The following is a 24060-nucleotide window of genomic DNA, read 5'->3' on the forward strand; positions in this document are numbered from 1 at the left end:
GTCAGTAACTTTCAACTTTAGATTCTGATTTCTTTCTTTCAATCCACTAGGAAGAGAGGTGCCATGTTTCAAAGTTCTGGCTGCATAACTTGCAGGGCCCGGTGCAAAGTGAAAATGCAGGCCCTTTGTTCAAACTTTCAAGAATTTCATGACAGTGACAGAACATGATACCAAGCTTTGAGGCCCTTTGGAAGCCAGAGTTCTGAGCAACTCAGCCATTTGCACACTTACAATACCAGCCCTTGTAGCCTTGGTTAGCGTCAAATCAGTTCTGTTATATTAGTATAATTGGCACTGCCATCTCTTTTGTCTCATATGGAAATGCTTCCTGTGAAGGACCTCAAAGAATAAAATATTGTGACCCCAATCCATTTAAAGAGAATACACAATTATACTGCAGCAAATGTTTACAGCATGTATTTTTAGACTTTCAAAAAAATCCACATGGAAATCCTTTCTACATCATTACAGTCATTAAACACTGTAGCCTTTCACCATATACATATTTTCCTGTAAATATGACAACCTGGAAATAGTAACTGCTACATCCACAATGTTTTTAAGTTAGCCAAGAGTGAGACTTCCACAACAAAATTATAACATAATCTGTCGTATCCTTAGAAAAATAGCCAAAACATACCCTAAATAACTTGCAGTGAAAATTTGAGTAGTAATATCTTCATCCTGAAAAAACATTATATTCATGGAAATAGTGTCTTTCTAATAAATGTTTTACGTGAACATCATAAGGCAAACTGTAACATTTATTGGTATTTGGAGATCATGATTTTTAAAAACTCAGAAACTGAGTTTTAGACCCTATTACTTAGAACCTGTAAGTGTACAAAGTGCATTTAAATATCCACTATCCAGTTACCCAAAACATGTAAGTTACTGAGGCAACCCTTTCAGTTTATTTAGGGAAGGCAAATATACATCGTTTTGGTATTGGCTAAAAAAAAAAAAAAGTCCCATTCATTTTCCAGAGAAATGATGAATAATTTTCCAATGAGGTGTCAATTTTTAAGACGTGAAATTGTCTCAAGTTGCTATCAAAATATCCATCTGGGTATAAATAATATAGTAAATATATAGAATCTTTCTGTTAAGAAAAAGGACAGCGACTGCCAGGGAAGAGCTATAAAGACATAGGAAGCTTGGTTTTCCCTGAAGTCTAGATTGACAATCACATCAGCAATGGCCATGTGATGAGGAAACAATGATTTATTGATTTATTTCAGGGGAAAAATGGATGATTTTGTTAAAAAACAAAACCACTAAAAACAATACCTCAGCCTATAAGTATGTTCGGTCAGTGCCTGACCCAGTAGCCCAGATAAATATTTTAGCAATTAAAACCATGTATACAGGTCATGTTCTTTGCAGAAGCGAATCTATGCTAACATCCCAGCTTAAAGACCATCCAAAAAAGCCTTAATTCAGGGACCATTCTGATGTATCAGATCGGCATGCAAAAAATAATAATAAAATAAAACACTCATCTGACATTTCATTAGCAGGTTCAATAAAGTGCCTGCATATGAAGAGTTTAAATTTTCTTTTTTGTCATACAACTCTAAGGTAAGCTACACTATAAAATAGAGGAACTTCTATATCTATCAAGATGTGTTTAATAAGATTCTGTTTGTAATATTTTAAAGGATATACAGTAGTAAATTGTACCTTTGCAATGTCCCTTGTTATTACTCCTTCTTATACTTGGATGTGGTTGTGGGGTCTGGGACATACACTGATCCCAGAGAGCAAAATCAATTCAAAGTATAGTTTTCACTCATGAAATAACAGGTTTATTTCCTGAGTCCCAGGTATAAAAGAAAAAAATGACTTGTGGAGGGGGAAATAGGACAACTATTAAATGTAATGAAGAATTTTCATAGGCCTAAAGATAAAACTATTAAAGCATGAAACAGTATCCTACTTCTGATAAAAGACAAATCAGCCTGTATTTTTTAATAACCTGCAGAAAATCAAAGTCACTATTTTCAATTGTAATCTCATTCATAATGTTAGCCCCAAATCTCTTAGAAAAGAGGGGTAACATACAACCAAAGCTCCAGAACCTTTCATCCTAACATTATTCCTCTAGTCATCAGAAGGAAGTTAAAGGATAAGCCATAGCTAAGTCTAAAGTTCAGTCAATTCTGAACATTCTCTTTCTCCATTCTAGATGATCCAACAAGAGATTTGACATCACAGTTAACAAACACTTCCAAATCAAATCATTATAAGAAAACTTGTTTATATCCCTAATTAGTTCAAAATTACTTTATATTTTTTAAAATAGCTGCATGTTTTGTTATGCACTGTTAAAGTGATAACACTTCCCATGGGCTCAGTATGAAATAGTATGTGAGAAGATGAATAAACGTAGAAATCTACAAAAACTTTTTTTTTTTGCAAACCCATAAATGGTGATGAAATTAAAAGGCGTAAAGATCTGGTAAACTTATGGGCCTCTCCTTGTGCAAAACCAAGTAATTCCTAAGAGTTGTAATTCCGATTACGTTTCTTTTATAAATAATTCTATAGATTTTCCTCTAAATACAAAAAAAATTAAAGAAACTATTAAAGCCTGTACTTAATACAAAACACAGTAAGAGGAAAGCACTCTCCCATATTGAGCCCTATCTTGTTTCATTTCTGGATACTTTGGGGGAGATTTAATCAGATTTTCAAAGCCTCTGCTCTCTCGGTTCCCTAAATAATGGCCTCAACCTTATTCATTCCTCTAGAAAGCAGGTGCATGTGATCAGACACTCAAGGCAGCTGCTCTGTACAATCCAAGTGGTCTGGGATAGGAAGACCAGTTATGATCGTCAGACACTTGTTCCACACAGTGAAGGTGGGACACACAGGCTGCGCAAATGCCACATCGAAGGTGTAGAGGTGGATGGAGTTCAAAGCATCATAAAAGGCGATGGAGCCGCTGTCATAGTCCAGCAGAAGGCCAACGCGCCGGAGATGAGGGGCTGGCTCAATGGGGGTCTCCTTGCTGTTGTGTCTGACCACCCAGTTATTGTTGCAGCGGCAGAGGGCCCAGGAAGCAGAGTTTTTCCCAATCCATTCATGCTTTGGGGCTGATTTGTAAGCAAGGCCAATGGCATACCTGCAGAGACAAAAGAGCAATGATAGAAACAATGGGTCACACTGTACACGTGTGTTAGGTCCATTCGCTGGTCCTTGGGGTCATGAAAACATGGTTCTTTTTTGTTCCTGAGCATTCTCTTTGAGTGAAGAGCTTGGCAAGAACCCCAACCCCTGTGTTTTTCATCTTCTCCTCCACAGACATACAGTAGGTGGAAAGGGGCCAGTGTGTTTGCCTGTGGTCCTGTTTCCAGTGCATACATTGAAAAGAGAATTTGAGCCTCACTTCTGTGGTTTTATCTACTTTCTCTTGATTCCAGCCCACTCTGAATGAATTCTGCTCTGTTCAAAATGGTGGCCCCAAGTCACATATCGCTATTGAGAATTTAACTATACATTTATAGACAATCTCTGACTTAGATGGCCAGACTTAGGATATTTCTACTTTGTAATAGCGTGGAATCACAAAATGCATTCAAATTTTGAATTTTGTTTTGTTCTAGGTTTGTGCTTGGCCATCCAATATTTGCTTCTGATACTGGGCAGTGGCCAGCAGCCATACCTCCCAACCAGCCATGTGACCAGAGTAAACAGCACTTTCCTCTATAGAGTACTGTAAGCAGGGAGTTATAGGAGATAGTCAACCCTTCATTAGAAATTAGACTTTCTGGTAGACGATTTTACCCTCTTGCATGTTAATATAAGTATCTTGGGAATTTTTACAGTAGGCTAGAAATGCTACAATGTGTGGCAAGTTAGATGTAGTAAATGCATTTTCACTTATGATATTTCCATTTTACCATGGGATTATCAAGACACAACCCCATCGTAAGTGGAGGAGCATCTGTATTTAATTCTAATTAAACTACTTAAATAGCTCCATGTGGCTCTTGGATACCATATTGGTTGGGCAGCTCTTGACTTGTCCTTCTGACTTTCTGGACATTTTTCAATTGATACCATATCTGTTTTCAATGACTCCAAATTGACTTTGCCAAAGGTAAGTGGAGAGAATTATTTCCATTGATGAGAGTAAGTCCCTTGTCATCATTCAGTCTCAATCACTACTAGTTCCACTTTAAATATGTTAGAGCATAAGTCAGGGTAATTGGATATTGACAGAGGGTACCTTACCCAGTGCAGAGGGAAAGACTTCATTGGTCTTTGTTAAAATGGTATTCCTTAAAAAAAAAATCACATGTTCGATAACACATACAATCAATTAAGAGTGATACTTCAAAAATAAAAATTAATATAACATGCTATATTTGAATGAAAAAAATAAAGATGGAATGGGTAATCCATTAAAACAGCATGCTGGCCATCTGTTGTCAACACAGCATCCTCTCTTCCCTCTCGCCAGTCCTGTCCTGCTCACTCACGCAGAGAATTCTGGGCTACATTTCCCATGGCAGCAAAGCTTTGTGACTCCAAATACCAGAACAGTAGACACACTGACTTATACTCCCCGCTCCACCGAGGGTCCGGTGTGCTTTGGGCTGCCTTCCTCCATGGGGGAGGATTTGAATGATTTTTGTTTATCTGTGGAGTTCCAACCAACACACTTCGGAAGTTTGTGATTTAGAATTTAAAAGATCACTCCACAAGGGGGTTCTCTGTTGACAAACATTTGCTTCCATCTTTTGGATAATTTGGGACCTGCATTTATATCACACAAATAACCTTGTCTTTATTGTTCGCCTCTTGCTGTAGCATACCATTTTATTTTTTTATTTTATTTTATTTTTTTGTCGGTCGTGGGGCTTGAACTCTGGGCCTGGGCGCTGTCCCTCAGCTCTTCAGCTCAAAGCGAGCGCTCTACCACTTGAGCTACAGCGCCACTTCCGGTTTTCTGGTGGTTTATTAGAGATAGGAGTCTCACGGTCTCTCCTGCCCGGGCTGGCTTTGAACCGCGATCCTCAGATCTCAGCCTCCTGAGTAGCTAGGATTACAGGCGTGAGCCACCAGCGCCCGGCACCATTTTATTTTTTTAATTTCAGAATTCTGATGTTTATTTCCCATTTGAGCCAAACTGAACCATATGAAGCAGCATCAGCAGGAATGGCTGATTTCATTTAATCACAGGCAAAGTGAAAATTTGGAGGAAAATCCGGAAATCTCATGCTGATGCCTTGATTTCTGGCCCAGCAATGAATGCACAAATCCATTATTACTGCTCTAGTTAACACCATTTCATAAAACACGGAGCACACATTAACATTAACAGAGTTCAAGAGTAAGAAAACAACCAAAGGTATAATCCATTAAGCAAAGGTAAATACCATTATATCACCATTAATCTGGAAAACGATGTACATATTTCCATTGCATTTGAAAGGGGCAGGCAGCAGACTGTTACGTTCCATTAAATTATCCAATGAGACATGCAGAATTCAAAAGGTATAAAAAATGTTTTTCAGAGCATTGTTAACATGGCTCATTGTGTGGATCAATAACTTCAGGACCGTATTCCATGAAAAAAAATATTTCGGTCATTAGCTGTTGCAAATGAAGGTGTCACAAGCATTTAATGATGGGAGGGGGGTTCCCTTTCCTTGCTAATACCTCCCAGGAAATGTGGAACTACTTTGTACATGAAAGATTTCTTTCCGAAACTGACCCAATCAGATTCATAAAGACCCAAAGTATAGCAATTAATCGTAGCATTTCTTTCCCCCGTCATGAGTTAGTTTTGACATCTGGAGGGTGTTTTAAAGGTAATGCTGATCTCTGTTTATGTAACTGAAGTGGTCTGGTGGAATTTCCCGTGCTATTCATCAATGGCAATGAGATCATAACGACTGGGTATCACTTATCATAAATAATTATTAATGTAGTTATAATCATTTAGACACTGGATTCCATCCCAGATTAATACAGCACATTAATTAACTAGAAACATTTACTTTTTTGCATGCATTCAGTGTGTTTTGCTTTATGATTTTATCTTGCCCCAGTACAACAAAAATCTGCAAATATCAGCCTAGTCCAGAGCTCAGAATGAAAGACTTGTCCTTCATTTATCCTCTGACAAGATGCTGGAACAGGAAAATATTTGAGGCAAAGAGAATTGTGAGGATGGCAATTACTCAGCCAATATAGGTGGCATTATTGGGACAGCGGGGTCACCTATACTTGTAATCTCACTTTTTAGATTTGAATCAACTTGTGCCTGCCCTATGAGAAGACATACATATATTGCATTATTTGCATGGGTTTCAAACAAAAGGTCTTTGGCCAGGCACCTGAAGCTCACACCTTTAATTCTAGCTACTCAAGAAGCTAAGATTTGAACATCACAGTTCAAAGCCAGCTGGGGTAAGAAAGGCCATGAGACTCTTATCTCCAACTAAGCACCCAAAAGGCTGGATGTGGAACAACTGTGGCTCAAGTGGTAGAGCACTAGCCTCAAGCAACAATAAACTCAGGAATAGCCCCTAGCTCCTGAGTTCAAGCCCTAGGTCAGGCACCAAAAAGGAAAAGAGGTCTTTTGTTAAACTAAGCATATGCACAAGGAAGGCATATGTCATAATATTCACCATCTTTAGTGTATAAGCATTTTTCAAGTGTTGATTTTATTGTTAAACTGAAGAAACATATTACTTGTTAAATACACCACAGAAAGCCTCAAAGACAAGTCACAACTCTAGCATTTCAAATGCTATCATCGTTTTTGTGAGTAGCGGCCTGGCATGGTGGTAAAGAGCAAGGCTTACTTAGCAAGCTACGACACTGCTCATCTCTGGCCCTCTGCCTGCTTTTACGAATGAAGTTCTATGGGCACTCAGCCATGTCCATTTCTGTGTGTGTGAGTGTGTGTGTGTGTGTGTGTGTGTGTGTGTGAGAGAGAGAGAGAGAGAGAGAAAGAGAGAGAGAGAGAGAGAGAGAGAGAGAAAGTGCTGTCTGTATCCGCTTTCTCAATACACCAGCTGAGTTGAGTTGGGACAAAAATCGTCTGGCCCATAAAATCAGGAAATTAACTCTCTGGTCTTTGTACAGATGGTGTTTGTGGACTGCTACTTAAGAGCCTGATCCTTGATTGCAGTATTCTTTACTCTGCCATCTGTGAGTTTTGGGATCTTTGAGCACAGAGCCAGTTACCTCATCTGCAAAGTCAGGTATCAGCACCTACTTGCGTAGGACTGTTGTGATGAATTCATGAGTTAGTATCTACAAAATACTTTGTGATCAGTGTCTTGCTTGGCACCTGATTGTGCCATATAAAGGCTCATTCAATAAAAACAAAATAGGTACCCTTCACATCAATAGTAGGCAGGCATCTGTGAGACAGCAAAAAGTCCAGTTTGGGGCTGTGATTAGGGATGCTCCCCTTCATAGAGTTCACTGCACATATTGAGATTATTTCCAGTCTACAGTCACTGCTTGGTCCTAGTCCTTCACTCTTTGAGCAAATTGGCCATGTCTTGAATTACAAAATACACAAGGCAACGTTGCAGTACTGGGGTTTGAACTCAGGCCTTAGGCTTGCTTGCGGGCGGGGTTAGGGTCTATGACTTGAGCAGCCCATTCACCCTTTTTGCTTTAGCCTTTATTTTTCATGTAGTATCTGTGCTTTTAGCCTGGGGCCTACTTAGGACTGCAATCCTTTTACCTCTGCTACCTCTGCTTTCTCTGTTGCTGGAATTATAGGTATGTGCCAGCACTCCTAGCTTTTTTTTTTTTTTTTTTTTGCGGGTGGGGGGAGGAGGTGGGTATAGAGGCTGAGCCGAGGGAGTGGCTAAAGTGCTAGAGCAGGTGCTGGGTGAATGCAACAACCTTCAAACCCCAGGGCCAATCCAAAAACGGGAGGGCCCTCTTTAACTTCTTACTTTTAACCTGGGGTGGCATCCAATGGCAATCTCTCACCACTGCTTACCAACTACCTGGGATTACAGGAGTACATCACTATAGCTAGCTTAAAAATAAACTAAAAAAAGACAAATAATGTTTGGAGTAGTAATTGGCATATAATTAACTATGTTTTGGTACTATGGATCACATGATTCTGCCTGAACTGCTTAAGCTGCCATCATGGTCCAAAGATAGCCATAAACAAAAGGAATAGGAACATGCCCATAATACTTGATTTAAAAAGCAGGCCTCAGACCAGGTCTTGCTCTTAGGCTGTTGCCTACCTACCTGTGTCTTAAAGCATGAATAGGCAGTGTTCACATAGTCTCAGGTATTACTATAACTGTAGAGTTTGTCTTTAATTCTTGCCAAGAACAAAATATTGCATGGGCTTCTGGTATTTTTCTTATTGACCCAAGAGTTAGATTAGATGATTGACAAATGTTTACACCTTCGTCCTACCTCCATAATAGAACTGTACTTCCTTGTACCACTGGCTTTGGGATTGGTCATAGCACTTTGGTCAATAAGAATTTAATTAATAGGTTGTAAGCAGAGGTTTTCAAATGGATTTGCCTTCTTGGGGTCCTTGAGAGGACCCCTAGATGACTCAAGGGAACAAAGAGGCACAAAACAGGCTAAAGCAAGCTCAGTTAAGAGAAACCTTGATCAACTAACCCATAGATACGGATATTAGTTAGCAACAATAAATGAATATTTGATGGAACTGACTTTTGGGGTATTTGTCACGTAGCCACAGCTGACTGTTACAGCTTTTCTGCAGGATTCTGCTATGGACTGATACTCTGACAAAGTACACAGTGAGATGTGCCTTTTCAGAACCAGAGGACAATAGATACAAGTTGCCTACCATGTACTTCCACTTATGACCACTTCCCAGTAATGCCGGCCACTATCAATGAACACATTTCCAGCTACTCCATAGCTCCCCTGGCTGGTGAAGCGTTCAGGCGTGTGGCTCTTTTTAGATGATGACTCATCACGTTCTACTGTGAGGTTATCGTGGGACACCTTCAGTTTCCGATGAGCAGATTTAGGATCCAGTTTAAATGGTTGGCCTGGAAACAAGTTCACAAAGCAAAAAAGAAGTGAGAAGCACTGTTTATCTGAACATGCATGACCAAGGGTGTATTTTCAGAGACAGTTTTAAAAGACTAGGAAAAAAAAAAAACCTACTCCTCTATCACAAAGCAGTAGCTTCTATTTTAACAGTAATATAAGCTTTATAACCAACTTATGAAGCCATTTGCTTGCAGTTTTCATCATATGCAAAATATATGGTTAAGGAATTGCAACTCTATGTACAGCGCTAGACACAGGACACATGTACAAGAGCATTTTGGGGCCTCCATGAGCCCCCAGTCTGTTGTAAGACAGGGGCCAGCAGGTCAGAGGGGCTGTGCTGACTGGTTAATAATAGCATAGGCAAGGCTCAACGCCATGAGAGGTGAGCTATCTGGGAGGATTCCAGCACAGGTAAATATTGGCTAGAGAGTATCCTGAAAAGGAGGAGAAAACAAAGACTTTCTTTTACACCATGACCACATTTAATCAGGCCTAAACACATGCATGTGCACAATAGACTTCAGACCAGAAACCAACCAAATCCAGATTTCTGATCTTACCATGTAGAATTTGTTAAATGCTTCCACTATTCAAAGGTACTTTTTGGTCTGCCTGTTCTGGGGCTTGAACTCAGGGCCCAGGTGTTGTTCTAAGCATTCCTTGCTTAAGACTAGTGCTCTATCACTTGAGCCACAGCTCCACTTCTGGCTTTTTTTTTTGCTAGTTACTTGGAGATAGAAGTCTCATGGACTTTTCTGCCTGGGCTGGTTTTAAATTTTGATCCTCAGATCTCAATCTCACAAGGATTATAGGATTATAGTAGCCACTGGCACCCAGCTATACTGAGATTCTTAAACATTAAAGCAACTACACTGAGGAGCTAAAAGAACCACAAAATTGTAAAAATTTCCAGCCCACAAAAATCCAGAAAAAAAATATGATGGTGATATCTAGGATTTTTTTTATGCCTGACTGTATTCACATATACAATGAATAAGGTCCTTTCTATTTCACTATTCCTATTTTGTTTTGGAGATTTAACTATGAGTCACCCCTGGCCATTCTGTCATAGCTGTTACTTCTTAGACAAGTCAAAATTGGTTAGTAGTCTGTTGTTTAGCGTTACATCACATAATATTTCTAGACACAAAAGGATATAAAGAAAGAAGAGAGCATCATCCTCAGCTCTACCTGCTCAATGCTAGTCGCCCTTCCCTAGTTGTGACACCCCAAAACATCACTAGACATTGGAAATATCCTTTGGGTATGCGGGGGTTGGAGAAAGGGCAAAATTGCCTCCAACTCAGACCCAAAGACCCAGACAGATACGTGGAATAAAATAAATGATTAAGTAAAGAGTTGATATGGAACATAATATTATTCCTCATTCACAGAACATCTATTCTATGTCAGGCTTCAGATATACATACTCATTTCTCATCAGAACTCTTCGAGAAGATTCAAGTCCTCAAAGGTTAAAAGCCTCCTAGCTTTGAAGGAAGAGCTGGTTTTGGAATGCGGGGACAGCTGAATCAAATTCCACTATTGCATGCTGGCTCTTTAATTTTTTTTCAATTTTTTTAGGCTGTCAGCAATGCCCAAGACAGAAACAAGGAAAAGGAAGGGGATAGAATCAGCCGAAAGGCGAGCAAATGGGAGATGACAGCTCCGCTGAGTTCACCACACTTACTGTTTGTCTTCAACTTGCCAGGCTCGCTGCTGCGGCTGCCTGCCTGGTTGATGGCCTTGACCATGAAGATGTACTTGGTGCCACTCTGCAGACCATGTACTGTGTAGTGGTTCTGCTTGATATTGGGCACAATCATCCAGCTATCAGCCGAGTTACACAGACCTGCAAAGCCAACCAGACAAGTGCAAGCATGGACGATGTTTGCAGAATTTTTGTTTATCATAAGATTTGATAAATTCATCAATTTGCACTTTTTTAAAAAATCAGGGACAACACATGAGTGCAGTGTTCTGTCTTAACAGAGGTCAATTGTATGCTTCTACTGTTTGCTCTAGATGAATAAGACTTAGACTTAAACTTCTTCTATCGCAAATTTTGGTTTGTGTTACTAGGAATAGCAAAAGTGCCTCTGTCCACACCTTTTTTAATTTGCATTTTTGTGTGCTTTATACGGGGGCTTAAATTCAGGGCCTCAAGTTCTCCTTTAGCTCTATTTGGATTCATTATGGACGAATTACCTTCTGAGTTTCTTTTTTTTGTATGCCTCTATTGGGGCTTGAACTCAGGGCTTGAGCACTGTCCCTTGGCTTTTTAGCTCAAGGCTAGTGCTTTACCACTTGAGCCATAGCTCTACTTTCAGTTTTTGGATGGTTAATTGGAGTGGACTTTCCTGTCAGGGCTGGTTCAAACCATGATCTTCAGATCTCAGCCTTCTGAGTTATTAAGTTTACAGGCATGAACTACCAGTGCTGGGCTTGGCTGTACCTAAAACACTGAATATACACTTGGTATGTTATTAGCTGCTGTAAAAATGAAATGAAAGCAATCACTGGTTCCTCCCACCCCACCCTCACTCCCATCTGTATTTTGCTGAACATCAAGTTTTGGATCCTATCAATTCTGAGATTCACAGATGGCAGAGACCCGAGTCATGTACTAAAATCCAAGTTCATGAACACCAAGGTAGCACAGTGTGTTCTTGCCTCTAATTCTTCAGCTTGTCTTGTGTCCAAACCCAAATGACTTTGTAGTTGCTCTCTCTAGAGAGATCCTTGTTTGGCTCTGGGCTTGTGATATACTTTGACCAATAGGATGAAGCTAAACTAAGAATGTGGTGGTCGCAAGAGTAGGTATTACAAGGCTTTGTGGGTTTCTGTAGACCCCTCAATGGAATTTCTGTCATTACCACAGAGACGACATCTTTTAGGACAGACTGTTCATCCAAACAAAGGAGACACCATAGTCTAACTGCCAGGGCAGGGCAGGAGCAAGCCCCGCAGGCACCAGCCAACCCCAACCATGCTCCAAAAATAACTCTCATGCTACTTTGTGATCCTCTATGACAGCAACTTAGGAGTAGCAGCACCCACAGGCAGCTTGGGAAAGTCTCCCCAGGGACTGAGCAGCTGCATCCTAGGATGTCTGCTTCCAGATTGAACTGAGGTTGTTTCTCTGGCTGCATCTTGCAGGATGTGGGGGCTGAGGAGCAGGCTGAGGATTTATGGTGCTTGGAAGTACATGTAGTTAAAAGGAAGCCCATCTTGTTTTGCAGCTGGCTGATGCTAGAAACATCTTTTTGGTATCAAGCCCAACTCTCTCCTCTCTCCAGCCATCAATCTCTACTCCAATAGAACCTTTTTCCAGACCCCTGGTGACTGAGCTGTCAAGAAGTTTCCTTTCTGTTGGATTTCCTTCACTCGTCCCTGGGAGAGGGCTGGACCCCTTCACTTCCTGAGGGGCTCCAAATTCACCTCCCCTCTCCTTCCCTTTTGGTTCATTTGCAAGTCAAAGGCTCAGTCTCTTTGATCCTAAGGCAACTTCTACCTTCTCAGACTTTTAAGAAACAATTTCTTGATCACCTCTTCCCTCCCCCCTCCAGAAGCCAATAAACTCTTTCAGTACAAAGAAAATCACAAATGCATGCACACACAGAATCACTAATATTTGTATAGCAAGATAGTCACAGGCTCCTCTGCTATTGACATGGATAAGAAGAGCGTTTTATATTTGATCGGTTGTGAAAATCCACCACAGCTGACTGTGTCAAGTTCATAGCATTTCCAGGCATGTACCAGTCAGGTTTTACACACACACACACACACACACACACACACACACACACACTTGTTAATTTTCTGTCACTTTTTTTTTCACTGCCACCTGTGAACATCTCTACCAGAGGAATACCAGGCTTGAAAATAAAGACTCTCAGAAGAGTTGGAGCGAGTGTGTGTTTGGAGGCCCTGTAATGCAACAGGAGGCAGCATGTATTCTACAACTGCCTGTAACTCGTGTGTGTGTGTGTGTGTGTGTGTGTGTGTGTGTGTGTGTGTGTATGTGTGTATGAGAGAGAGAGAGAGAGAGAGAGAAAGAGAGAGAGAACTGGAGCTTAAAGTCAGGGCTTGGGTACTATGTCTCAGCTTATGTTTTCCCCCTCAAGCTCTACCACTTGAGCCACACCTCCACTTCTAACTTTTTTTGCTGGTTAACTGGAGTTAACTGTCTCATGGACTTTCCAGTCTTGTATGACTTCAAACCATGATCACCAGAGCTCAGTGTTCTCAGTAGTTAGGACTTAAGCTACCAGTGCCCAGCATCTTTTCTAGAACTCTTAATCCTCCAAAAGCTTACTTGTGCAAGATGCAGGAAGCAGCCACAAATACCACAGTGACATGAGTATCCTCAACACACATTTTCTTTGACCTTTCCTTGCTTTACCTTTTCTAGCTATAATAAACTGCATACTTCTGGAGATTGCAATGGGAAAATATTAGGTTTCATTCCAATGTAGGAAGGGTCATTTTGAACTCTGGGATCCCTGATGCCTACAATTTACTAAGATACTTAATAATATAATAGTAATAAGCAAAAAAATTGCTTTTCTTATTGTCTTGGACAACTCACTTATATGTCTAGATCTATGTCAACAGCAGTCAGTAATAGGTCAATGAAAACAATAACAGCATTTAGTAGATTGAAAGGATAGTTTTAGCAACTTCATTCCTTTTACCTTGTTTTTAGTTAAGTACATAGTTTACAAAAATATGACTACTGTGGTCAAAGAAAGCAAATGTAAAAAAAGCTCCATGAACTTTCAGTACTGTACAACCTGAAGCTGGGTCTAGTGTGCTGGGTGAATGCTTTCAGTGATAGCATGAAGTACACGACAGAAATTGCTGCAAACTACAACGTGGCCTCTGACTCAGCACCATAAATTGACAGAGATTTCACATTTCAAAAACGTTTTCTTTCTTTCTTTTTTTTTTGGGGGGGGGGAGGGTCCGGTCGTGGGGCCTGAACTCTGGGCCTGGGTGCTGTCCCTCAGCTCTTCAGCTCAAGGCTAGCGCTCTACCACTTGAGCCACAGTGCCACTTCCGGCTTTTTTCTTTTTGCTTATGTGGTGCTAAGGAATCGAACCCACGGCCTCATGCATGCAAGGCAAGCGTTCTACCACTGAGTCACCTTCCCAGCCCTTCAGAAATGTTTTCTACAGAAAAAGGGGACTCTATCTTCATTATTTCAGATAGCAATATTTTGAATTCTCCTTGAATAGTAAAAGGACAAAAGGCTCATGGAGCAGTAAAAATTTTACTACATTGCTTTATACTGAAGAATGCTAACAATTACTGCTATTTGGGGTTACTTTCATATTATTCTTATCATCATCATCATCATCATCATCATCACTATTGCTAGGAAGACAATGGAGAGGCAATGTTGAAAATTTCCTTTGGGGGACCTGGAAAGTTCCTTTGGGGGACTGGGAGCACATTATTGCCTTATTAGTATTGGTCTTAGGCCAGTCCCACCTAATAGCTTGCGTATAGCAGAGTGCCAGGTTTGCTCACGGAAAACTTGTCTACCTTGACACCCCACTGTGCTAGGACTGGTGACTAGTTTTTATTCTTTTTCTTTTTTTTAATGAAACACCTGGACCATCCTGACCAAAACTTAACTTTGTTCCAAACTTGTTGAGGGCATTTTAATCTTCACCAACCCTAGCTTAGCATGAAGTACTAAAACAACAATGGAACCCAGTGCTAGTGGTTTATGTCTGTAAGCCTAGCTACTCAGGAGATCTGAGGATCTCAGGTTTAAGTGTATGAGACACTCTTATCTCCAATTAACCACCAAAAAGCCAGAAGTAGAAGTGTGGCACAAGTGGTAGAATCCTAGCTTTAAGCAAAAAACTATAAAGAACAGTGCCCAAAGCCTGAGTTTAAGCCCCAGTACTGGCACAAAATAAGCAAAAAAACCCCAAAAAACCCAATAGAAATTAGAAGATAATTAACCCCTAAGAACACCTCATTTGAGGCCTTTTGATTCTGTATTCTTTTTTGTTTTTCATTTGCAATAGAGGGGCTGGGAAGGTGGCTCAGTGGTAGAGCGCTTGCCTTGCATGCATGAGGCCCTGGGTTCGATTCCTCAGTACCAAATAAGCAGAAAAAGCTGGAAGTGGTGCAGTGGCTCAAGTGGTAGAGTGCTATCTTTGAGCTGAAGAGCTGAGGGACAGAGTCCAGGCCCAGAGCTCAGGTCCCACGACCGGTAAAAAACAAAACAAAATAAAAAAAAATTATTTGCAATGGATCAGAAATATTTCCCTGCATAATGTGGTCCATTATAAGACTTTAATTACACTGGGAATTTCAGAGCCCTAAGTATGGCAACTGTCATCTTGCTGGAAAACATAATGCAATATGGACATCCTTCAGGGAATCCTGTACGGCTTCTCACACGCTTTGTCTTCTCTGTATAAATAGTTTGTATTTAGGGACTTTCATGAATGCTTCCAAATGACTAAAACAAATACACATAACTATTCTGTGATGATGGCTTGAAGAAATATGGCTCTTACTTTTTGCTATAATAAAAACAGCCTGCTGGGAAAGGCCCCAATTTTAAGATGTTTTTTTCAGTGTTGAGATCAAACCCAGAGTCTCACACTTGCTAGGCAGCTGCTGTATTACTTGAACCATACCTCCGGCCCCCCTAATTTAAGATTTTTTGACCAAGTATTAAAGATGTGTGTGTGTGTGTGTGTGTGTGTGTGTGTGTGTGTGTGTGTGTGTGTGTGTGTGTGTGTGTGTGTGTATGGAGAGAGAGAGAGACTCATATAGAATGAGTCTAAATAAGGAATACTCAGAAGGGGAAGGGAAAAAGGAAAAAGAATAATTTTGAGGGTGAATACTTTTGAGATATTCCATAACCATACATGAAAACAGTATTTAAAAAAACCCTCAAAAAAGCTGCTGGGTGCTGGTGGCTCTGCTTGTAATCCTAGCTGTTTCTGAGATCTGAAGGTCATGGTTTGAAGCCAGCCCTGGCAGGAATGTCCGCCAGAAGTAGAGCTGTAGTTCAACTAATAGAGCACTAGCTTTGAGTAAAAGTAGTTCAGGGACGGGCTGGGAAGGTGGCTCAGTGGTAGAGTGCTTGCCTTGCATGCATGAGGTCCTGGGTTCGATTCCTCAGCACCACATAAGCAGAAAAAGCTGGAAGTGGTGCAGTGGCTCAAGTGGTAGAGTGCTATCTTTGAGCTGAAGAGCTGAGGGACAGAGTCCAGGCCCAGAGCTCAGGTCCCACTACTGACCCCCTCCCCCCCCAAAAAAAAGTAGTTCAGGGACAGTGCCTAGGTTTTGAGTTCAAGCCCTAGGACCAGCACACACATACAAAAAGCTGTTGATCCATAGGGGGGTTAGGAGGAGGGGAAAAAAGTTCTGTTCAGGAATTGGGTACCAGAGAAACAGTGGGGCCAATGAAAATGCAAGATGATGGATGTTGTAAAAGAGATTGTCAGCAAGTATGAAAATAAAACAAGGAAACCTTGTGAAATGTTTTTCAGGGTTGATTGTGATAAAGGGAAGTAGTAGATTGGAGTAGATTGACTGGAACACATTTGTACAGTGTGTGGAAATACCATAATGAAATCCCCCTTGTATAGCTAATGTACGCTAATAAAATTTTTAAAAGTAATTTTAGAAATACAGAAAGTGTTAGAAAATTAAATACATATCTAGATGCTAATAAGCAATTCATTAACAACTGGAGTTCTAATTTTTTCAATAAAAATAAAAAAATAAATGTCATTAATTTTGCATTTGGATGTGTACAGTAGCAAGATCCTTTGTATGACTGGAAAAAATCATGGATATTATCTAATTCTCCTTTGCTAAGGCCAGTTGAACAGCAATTAATTACAAGTTATTATGACAAGGGAAAAAACTGTGACCTTGAGACAGTCAAACATGTCCTAGTATCTTAGGAAGCTCTAGGAAGGGTTTCAACATACATTCTCATTTCCAATAGGGTTTTACTGTGCTTCAATACAACATGTTTTATCTTGTGTCTCGATACAACATCTGCAAAAGATAGTCTTCCCAATGATAGGAAGGATGGACAGAGTTCAATGTGACAACCTTTGACATGGAGATGGGGTGAAAATCTATGAAATAATCTTGCCAAATTTTAAAGCTGACCTCCATTTGATGACATACAACAATAATAGCCTCACTTTGAAAATACAATAGTGCTGGGCACTGGCAGCTCATGCCTATAATCCTAGCCACTGAGGAGGCTGAGGTCTGATGATGGTAATTTGAAGCGAGCCCAAGCAGAAAAGTCCATGCGATTTTTTATCTCCAATTAACCACCAGAAAGCTGGAAGTGGAGGTGTGGCTCAAGTGGTAGAATGCCAGCCTTGAGTGAAAAAGCTCAGGGATAATGCTCAGGCCCTGAGTTCAAGTCCCATAACCAAAATAAATAAATACATATATACATAGATAAATACAATAGTGGGTGAGTAAAGTCTATGTTTTTTGTGGGAATAATAGCTTTGCATAACTAATAGAATATGGCACCTTGATCACTTATGTGATTGTACTGCATTATATGACAAAGGTGAGGGTGAAGAGTCCATAATCAGGTGACATTGAGTTCATGAATGGGTTTGTCCCGTTCAAGGGAGGCCCTTCTAGGCAGGTTTGGGAGTGAGAGACCTGCTTCACCCCTCAGCTTGGTGTCATTTAGGTTCGGGGATTTGAAGTGGTACTTCATCTCCTCCTCCTTTACTTGGTGGTATTGAAGTAAATGTCAAGAATTCTACAACCAGAATAAAAGGAATTCTGCCAAGGAACAGATAGGGCAAGAAGCTGGACTCTTCCTTAGTTGAGCATCTAGATGAAAATATAGCTTAGGCAATACTTTGAATTTATCCCTTTGAAGCCTTAAGAAAAGGAAACAGTTCAACCCAGAATCCTTGACCTATGAAAATCAAAACTGTAAATGGTAGTGTTTTGTGCATGTGCGTGTGCGTGGGTGCATGTGTGTGCATGCACACACGTGTTGCTTAGGGATTGAACTGAGGGCCTAGGCACAGTTCCTGAGCTTCTTTTGCTGAAGGACAGTACTCTACCACTTGAGTCACAGTTCTACTTCTGACTTTTAGGTAATTTGTTGGAGTTAAGAGTCTCATGGACTTTACTGCCCAGCCTGGCTTTAAACTACAGTCCTCAGAACTCAGCCCCCTGAGTAGCTAGGATTACATGTGTGAGCCACTGGCACCCTGGTGTAAATGGTGTTTTTTTTTGTAAGCTGCTAAGTTTTAGGAAATTTATTTCACAGGGAATGAAAAACTGGTATCACTTGATCAGATTTCGGAGAAATATAGCATTGCTCACACATTGGCCAAGAGCTATTCTTTTAGTAGGAAATGACTTCAAATGTTTTCTTTTTCTCATTATATGATTCACTTATCAACACTGTTCATGACTTCACCATTTTGAATTTTAGATGCTTAACTTTGATTCAATTTCTAGCTCAATGTACCTACTACAGTAGTAATTTTCATCTTACAACATTGAAGAAATAAATTCTTCTGTGAAGACAAAATGATATTAAGCTCTCTTCCAAATAGGAGTGTGTGGGATAGTGTGTATGGTCACTGTATTAATGAAAGCTTCTAAGATAAATCAATTGGGATGAGAAAGGTGAATGGGTTGGGGATAGGAAGTTGGGAAAAGTGGTTACAAGGGAGGAAAGAGGAAGCACTGTGTGGTACAGGCCATTTACACTTTTGTCACTTAGAAGCGAGTGTCTTTTTGCATTACTCTTCATTAATCTTAAACAAAATTTCTATTTTAAGCCTCACATGCTTCAGAGAACTACTTGTACTGTCAGAGAATAGAACAGTCATGAGAGAATAGGTTTATATAACAAAAGCACAGTAAGTTGATATGAATTTATTCAAAACATCTCTTCGCTGAAAAGTGGCTGCTATTCTAGTCTGATATACTTTGACATATTCTATTTTTCTTTGCTAAAGAAATTTCAAACTTGCTCCTCCCCCCCCCCCCCAAAGCCATTTCTTCTGGTCCTTTGCCATTTGCTCTAAATTATGATCTGTAGGGGGTGGGGTGGGAAGGAGTGCTTCCTATATTATCCACTAGGCTAAATTTGCAACAAGCCTCAGCAAGAGAAGAGCCCCTCTATACTTCAGGTAAGTCTAGAAATTTTCCCAGGTGGGGCGGGCTACTCACATTTGATTTAAGGGCCACAGATTACCTCTGAATGGGACAGTGAGTTTAGTTATGATTTGGCTATTATTATAAAGTCCTTTCCTTTTCTAAAAATTGTGAAATAACAGCCAGCAAAGTACAAAAAGTGAAATGTATGATATAATCACTAAAGGATAGAACAATTACCCGGAAACCGTGGCTAGTCCTGTTTTTTCTTACCGAAGACACCAATTCTCCCTCCCATTCCAAAGGTAACCATCATCTGGTTTGGTATTTATACTTTTGAGACCTGTGAATGCATCCTGACGCAAAATAATGTAGCTTGGTCTTTAAGTTATTCATCAGTAAATGCATTCACGCTGCATATACTCTTGTTTCCTGCTTCTTCCCTTTAATAATAGGTTTGTGAGACTCATCTGTGTGGTTTCCAAGGTCATTAACTTGTATTGACATTTGACCAGCTATTTTTACTACTAGAGTACATGTGAGGGCTATCATTTTCTTGAGCAGGAAAGACTAGGCAATAAATATGGTATATTTTTTTCTTCATTGTCTTTCTTTGATGTTTAAATTCAAACATGCAATCTATGTGAAAACAGTTACCAAATTGAGAAATAAATAGACCATGAGATACTCACTAATGACATTGGCTTGTCCGGTGAATATGGTGTACTGGAGCTCATAGGAGACCACACTGAACTCATCATCGGATGTCCAGTGGACAGTGATGGTATCATATGAAGCTGTGCAGAGCTCTTCTCTAATTGTGGGAGGGTTGGGAGCTATGAATAGCAACAATGCTCATTAGTAGAACAGCACACACCCCTGAGATAATATTTCTGAGACATCTGATTGTTGAAGTCAAGCTTCTCTAAATAGGAAAGCCCATGAGGACTACTATCCTAGAAATGACCTCAATCTAACAAACAGTTAGCTGGCTGGTAACGGCTTTTGCTTTTCAAAAGAGTATGGCTAGAGCCAGCCAGTAGGGCCTTACTTACTTTCAGTTCACGGTGAGGATAGGGTCAGAAGATTAAGCACATAATGGTCTCTTGTGCATGAAAGTAAGGAAGATGAATTTTTACATTTTGTTCACTTTATGGAATGGCAAGCCTGAAAGGGCTGGATGGTAAATGCTTTAGGCTTTGTGGGCCAGTTGCTATTGCAAGCGCTTAACACTGCCATTGTGGCATGGGAGCAGCTGTAGCCCATTTGTACACAGCTGGGTATAGCCAGATTTCAATAAAACTTTATTTACAAAAATAGGTGGATTGCTGGATTTGGTTTATGGCCTAAAGTTTGCCAGTTCCTGATCTATATGGCACCATTTGTTTCTAGAGTTAGGTACCCAACAGGAACAGTACCAATATTTGTTATCATATAGCAAGTCAGATAGTTGACTTTTTTTCATTAGATGTTCTGATGCCATTAAAAGTTATTATTATAGCAATATTTCTTCTATCTCAGTTTATAGGTGATACTTCAAAGTAAAACCATGATTAATAATCATATCTGCTTGGTGCCAGTGGCTCACACCTGTAATCCTGCTACTCAGGAGGCTGAGATCTGAGGATTGCAGTTCAAAGCCAGCCCAGGCGGGAAAGTCCATGACGCTCTTATGTCCAATAAACCACCAGAAAATTAGAAGTCGAGCTGTGGCTCAAAGTGGTACAGCACTAGCCTTGAGTGAAAAAGCTCAGGGATAGTGTCCGGACCCTGAGTTCAATCCCCATGACCGACAAAAATCACATCTAAGAAATACGTTTTTGTTCTCTAAGGAAATCATGACTTCTTGGCATGTGCTTAACTTTATCATGAGAGACGGCTGCTGTTTTATTTCTTTGACATATTTTGTAGTGGAGAAGCCTAAATCCTACCAAAACAATGATTTTTTAAAATGACTTCTACTGCATTGATTGCAGTAACTGGTTTTATGAGAAGAGTATGTGAGCAAGAAAAAGACTAAGCAATGAGTTCTGTGTTGGCAATAATTTTTAGAGCAGAGGTTGGCAAACTATGGCTGTAGGCCCAAGTTTGGCCCACTGCCTGTTTTTGCAAATAAAGTTTTATTGGAACACAGCCAGGCTCGTTCAGTTACGTATTGTCTGTAGCTCCTTTCTGCGTAATAGCAAAGTTGAGTAGTTGTGACCATATGGCCTAAAAAGCCTAACACATCTGCCACCTGGCCCTTTGCAGTCAAAGTTCACTGACCTCTGGTTTCGAAAACGGATCCAGGGTCTGTCTTTCTACTCTCCTGTCTACTAGAACTGAACTTGAAAAAGAAACATGTTTGCATTTACAAATTCAGAGCAATTTCTCCTTACACTATTGCTGACCTTGGCTCTAAATTTTGACTCAAATTAATGAATCACAAGTTCAAAGAAGAAAAATCTATGGAAATGGTAAACTTAAAACTTTGCTGTTTTGGTCATTTCTTTCACTGAAAATATATCTAGGACAAATATCATGAACAGTGAAGTCTCGTGAATTCAGTGAATGAGGTTTGCTTTGCTGTTTAAATCCAAAATAATCTGGAGTACCTACAATGTAACAGTCACTGCACGGAAGATCAAGCTGTGTACTGAGAAAGCAGGGCGCCAGCTGGGGCCATAGAACAATGCCAAAGCACTTGCCTGGCAAGTGCTGAGTTCTGTCTTCAGCACAGAAAAAGGACGAAACAAAGAGAGGCTCTATGTAACCCTTAGAGTCTTCTTTCCAAAATATCTGTACATCTGTCTCTGAAGTATTAGTATCATGTGGTGTGACTCGGATATGCCTGAATCAGCAATACCAATGAGGCCCAGCTGTGTAGTAAAATATGCTTACTGTTGTCTGTGTGGTCTCCGTTTGTGTGGGATCACCCTGCATGGATTGGTGAAGAAATACTTACTCTTTCCCAATTTAAATAGTTTATCGAATTATTTCCCCATCAACTATTATAGAAAGATTGGGTCCTTCCTCTGGTCCAACATACGATTAAATATGAAGAAAATGTTAAGTTCGAAAGAGGCCAGTAGCGGGGAGACACATGGCAGTAGCGACAATCAGGAAGGAAATGTCACCTCTATGGGTTATTAACTTGACATACCACTTAGAGGCATGTCATAGAGGGGAAAAAAATCTTGTTTTCACAGCCAGGCAGGCTAACCCTGTTTTGATTGTAAACCCAATGGGTTTGTGCTGAAAAGTCAATATCTAATTTACTGCAAATGAGAACAGCAGCACACTGCCAATTTCAATACGCACAAAATGTGTACCAGAACTGCTATTTTCTTGCCTTCATGACAAACACCAAATGAGGACTGGTAGGCTAATACTCTACAAACACCTCGTTTCCTGCTTCTAAATGTCTGGTAAACTATTTGGACATGGCAGTACCAGCCAAGCATCCTATGTTATGGCCAGGATTGCTGTTATGTCTAGAAAAGGACTGACTTTAGGGTTGACACGTAAGAAGGCATAATACCAGGTACTCCATATGGCCTTTAGTTTGGCATAAACAGCCATCGGGATGATATATGGTATGCAAATGACAATCAGTGAAGACTACTTTTGCAATTCCTCACACATATGTAAAGAATTTTAAATGATAGCAATTTTTCAATACTATTAAATAACTCTTAGAGAATGAGTAGAACAACCTTGGCATTGACTTGGGCCATCATGCCCATGTGTTCAGGTATATAGTCACTTTTCCAGTCTTCTGTGACCTAGAAAAAGCCCTTGTGAGATGGATCTGGTCCAGGAACTATGTGCTAATCTGCTCTGTATTGTTACTGAATTGTTACTGTATTGTTACTGAAGCGAGCATAGGAGATATATGTGGAAGTTTGCTACGTGGGTCTTCTGAGCATAATTTCTGGGTTTCAAATAAAGAAAAACAAACTTGGCTGGCAGAATATCTTTCCCATCATTCTCCCTCTGGCCCTGGTCTTTTTGTTTAGGACTTGGGAGGTTGAGTAGTCATGGTACAATCATGGTAATATAAAGATAACTCAATGAGGATGGCTGGCCAGAAAAAGAAAAAGAGCCTATGGTAGGAAGTGAGCATTGAGCCACTGTTCGCCTCTTGACAGCATGCCACTGTTTTGTTTCCGTGATGCAAATATTCCTTGATGGCATTGGTTGCGGCCAGTTACATTTCTTTTGCTTACAACCAAATTCATTCCAAATAATATTAGGGAAAAGAGAAATTTTAACAGAATGCAATGATGAAAAACGTAGTACCTATGAGCTCCATAGGACTCTTTAAATTTCAATTAAATTTACAGTCCAAGTGGTTAATATGTCAGATATTGTAGATATATAAAATTTCTATCATTGTAGGATATTGCATTGGGTGGTACTAGTTTAAATAAATCTCAGAATTAAAAGCTAAAGGACAGATGCACATGGGTAGGAGATGGCTCAAGCGGCCAAGTATACATGAAGCCCTGAGTTCAAATACCATTCCTCCAAAAATTGAAGAATGACACTATAATCATAAATATTTGATACCAAGTTTGATTCCTTACTATCAATGTTTTTCCAATTGTTTCATTTGCTCCTTAATAGGAACAGCACACTAGAATGGAAGAATACAAAAGATAATAATTTTTGGTGAAAACTTGTCTTTCTTTTTCTTTTTCTCTTCCTTTTTTTTTTCTTTTTCTTTTTTTTGCTGGTCCTGGGGCAAAAAACTCTAGGCCTGTGAGCTGTCCCTGAGCTTCTTTTACTCAAGGTTTGCTCTCTACCACTTGAGCAACAGCTCCACTTCTGGCTTTTTAGAGGATAGTTTATTGGAGATAAGAGTCTCACGGACTTTCCTGCCCAGGCTGG

General features: G+C 40.1%; 1 protein-coding gene across 4 annotated transcripts in view; it reads right to left on the reverse strand.

The window, feature by feature from the left end:
* Positions 1–2743: 2743 nt before the first annotated feature.
* The window catches only part of Mid1 (midline 1), a 136237-nt gene continuing 114920 nt past the window's right edge, over positions 2744–24060 (reverse strand). For all 4 annotated transcript variants that reach the window (XM_042680528.1, XM_042680525.1, XM_042680527.1 and 1 more), the window contains 4 exons: positions 19881–20024; positions 10733–10894; positions 8828–9035; positions 2744–3127 (listed from right to left, as the gene is read on the reverse strand). In XM_042680528.1, coding sequence (XP_042536462.1) covers positions 2779–3127; positions 8828–9035; positions 10733–10894; positions 19881–20024 — 863 coding nt within the window. In that variant the 3' untranslated portion in view covers positions 2744–2778. The remainder of the gene's footprint in view (positions 3128–8827; positions 9036–10732; positions 10895–19880; positions 20025–24060) is intronic.

The sequence above is a fragment of the Dipodomys spectabilis genome, unplaced genomic scaffold (genome assembly GCF_019054845.1).
Source record: "Dipodomys spectabilis isolate Male_0828 unplaced genomic scaffold, ASM1905484v1 ptg000061l, whole genome shotgun sequence".
Taxonomy (NCBI): domain Eukaryota; kingdom Metazoa; phylum Chordata; class Mammalia; order Rodentia; family Heteromyidae; genus Dipodomys; species Dipodomys spectabilis.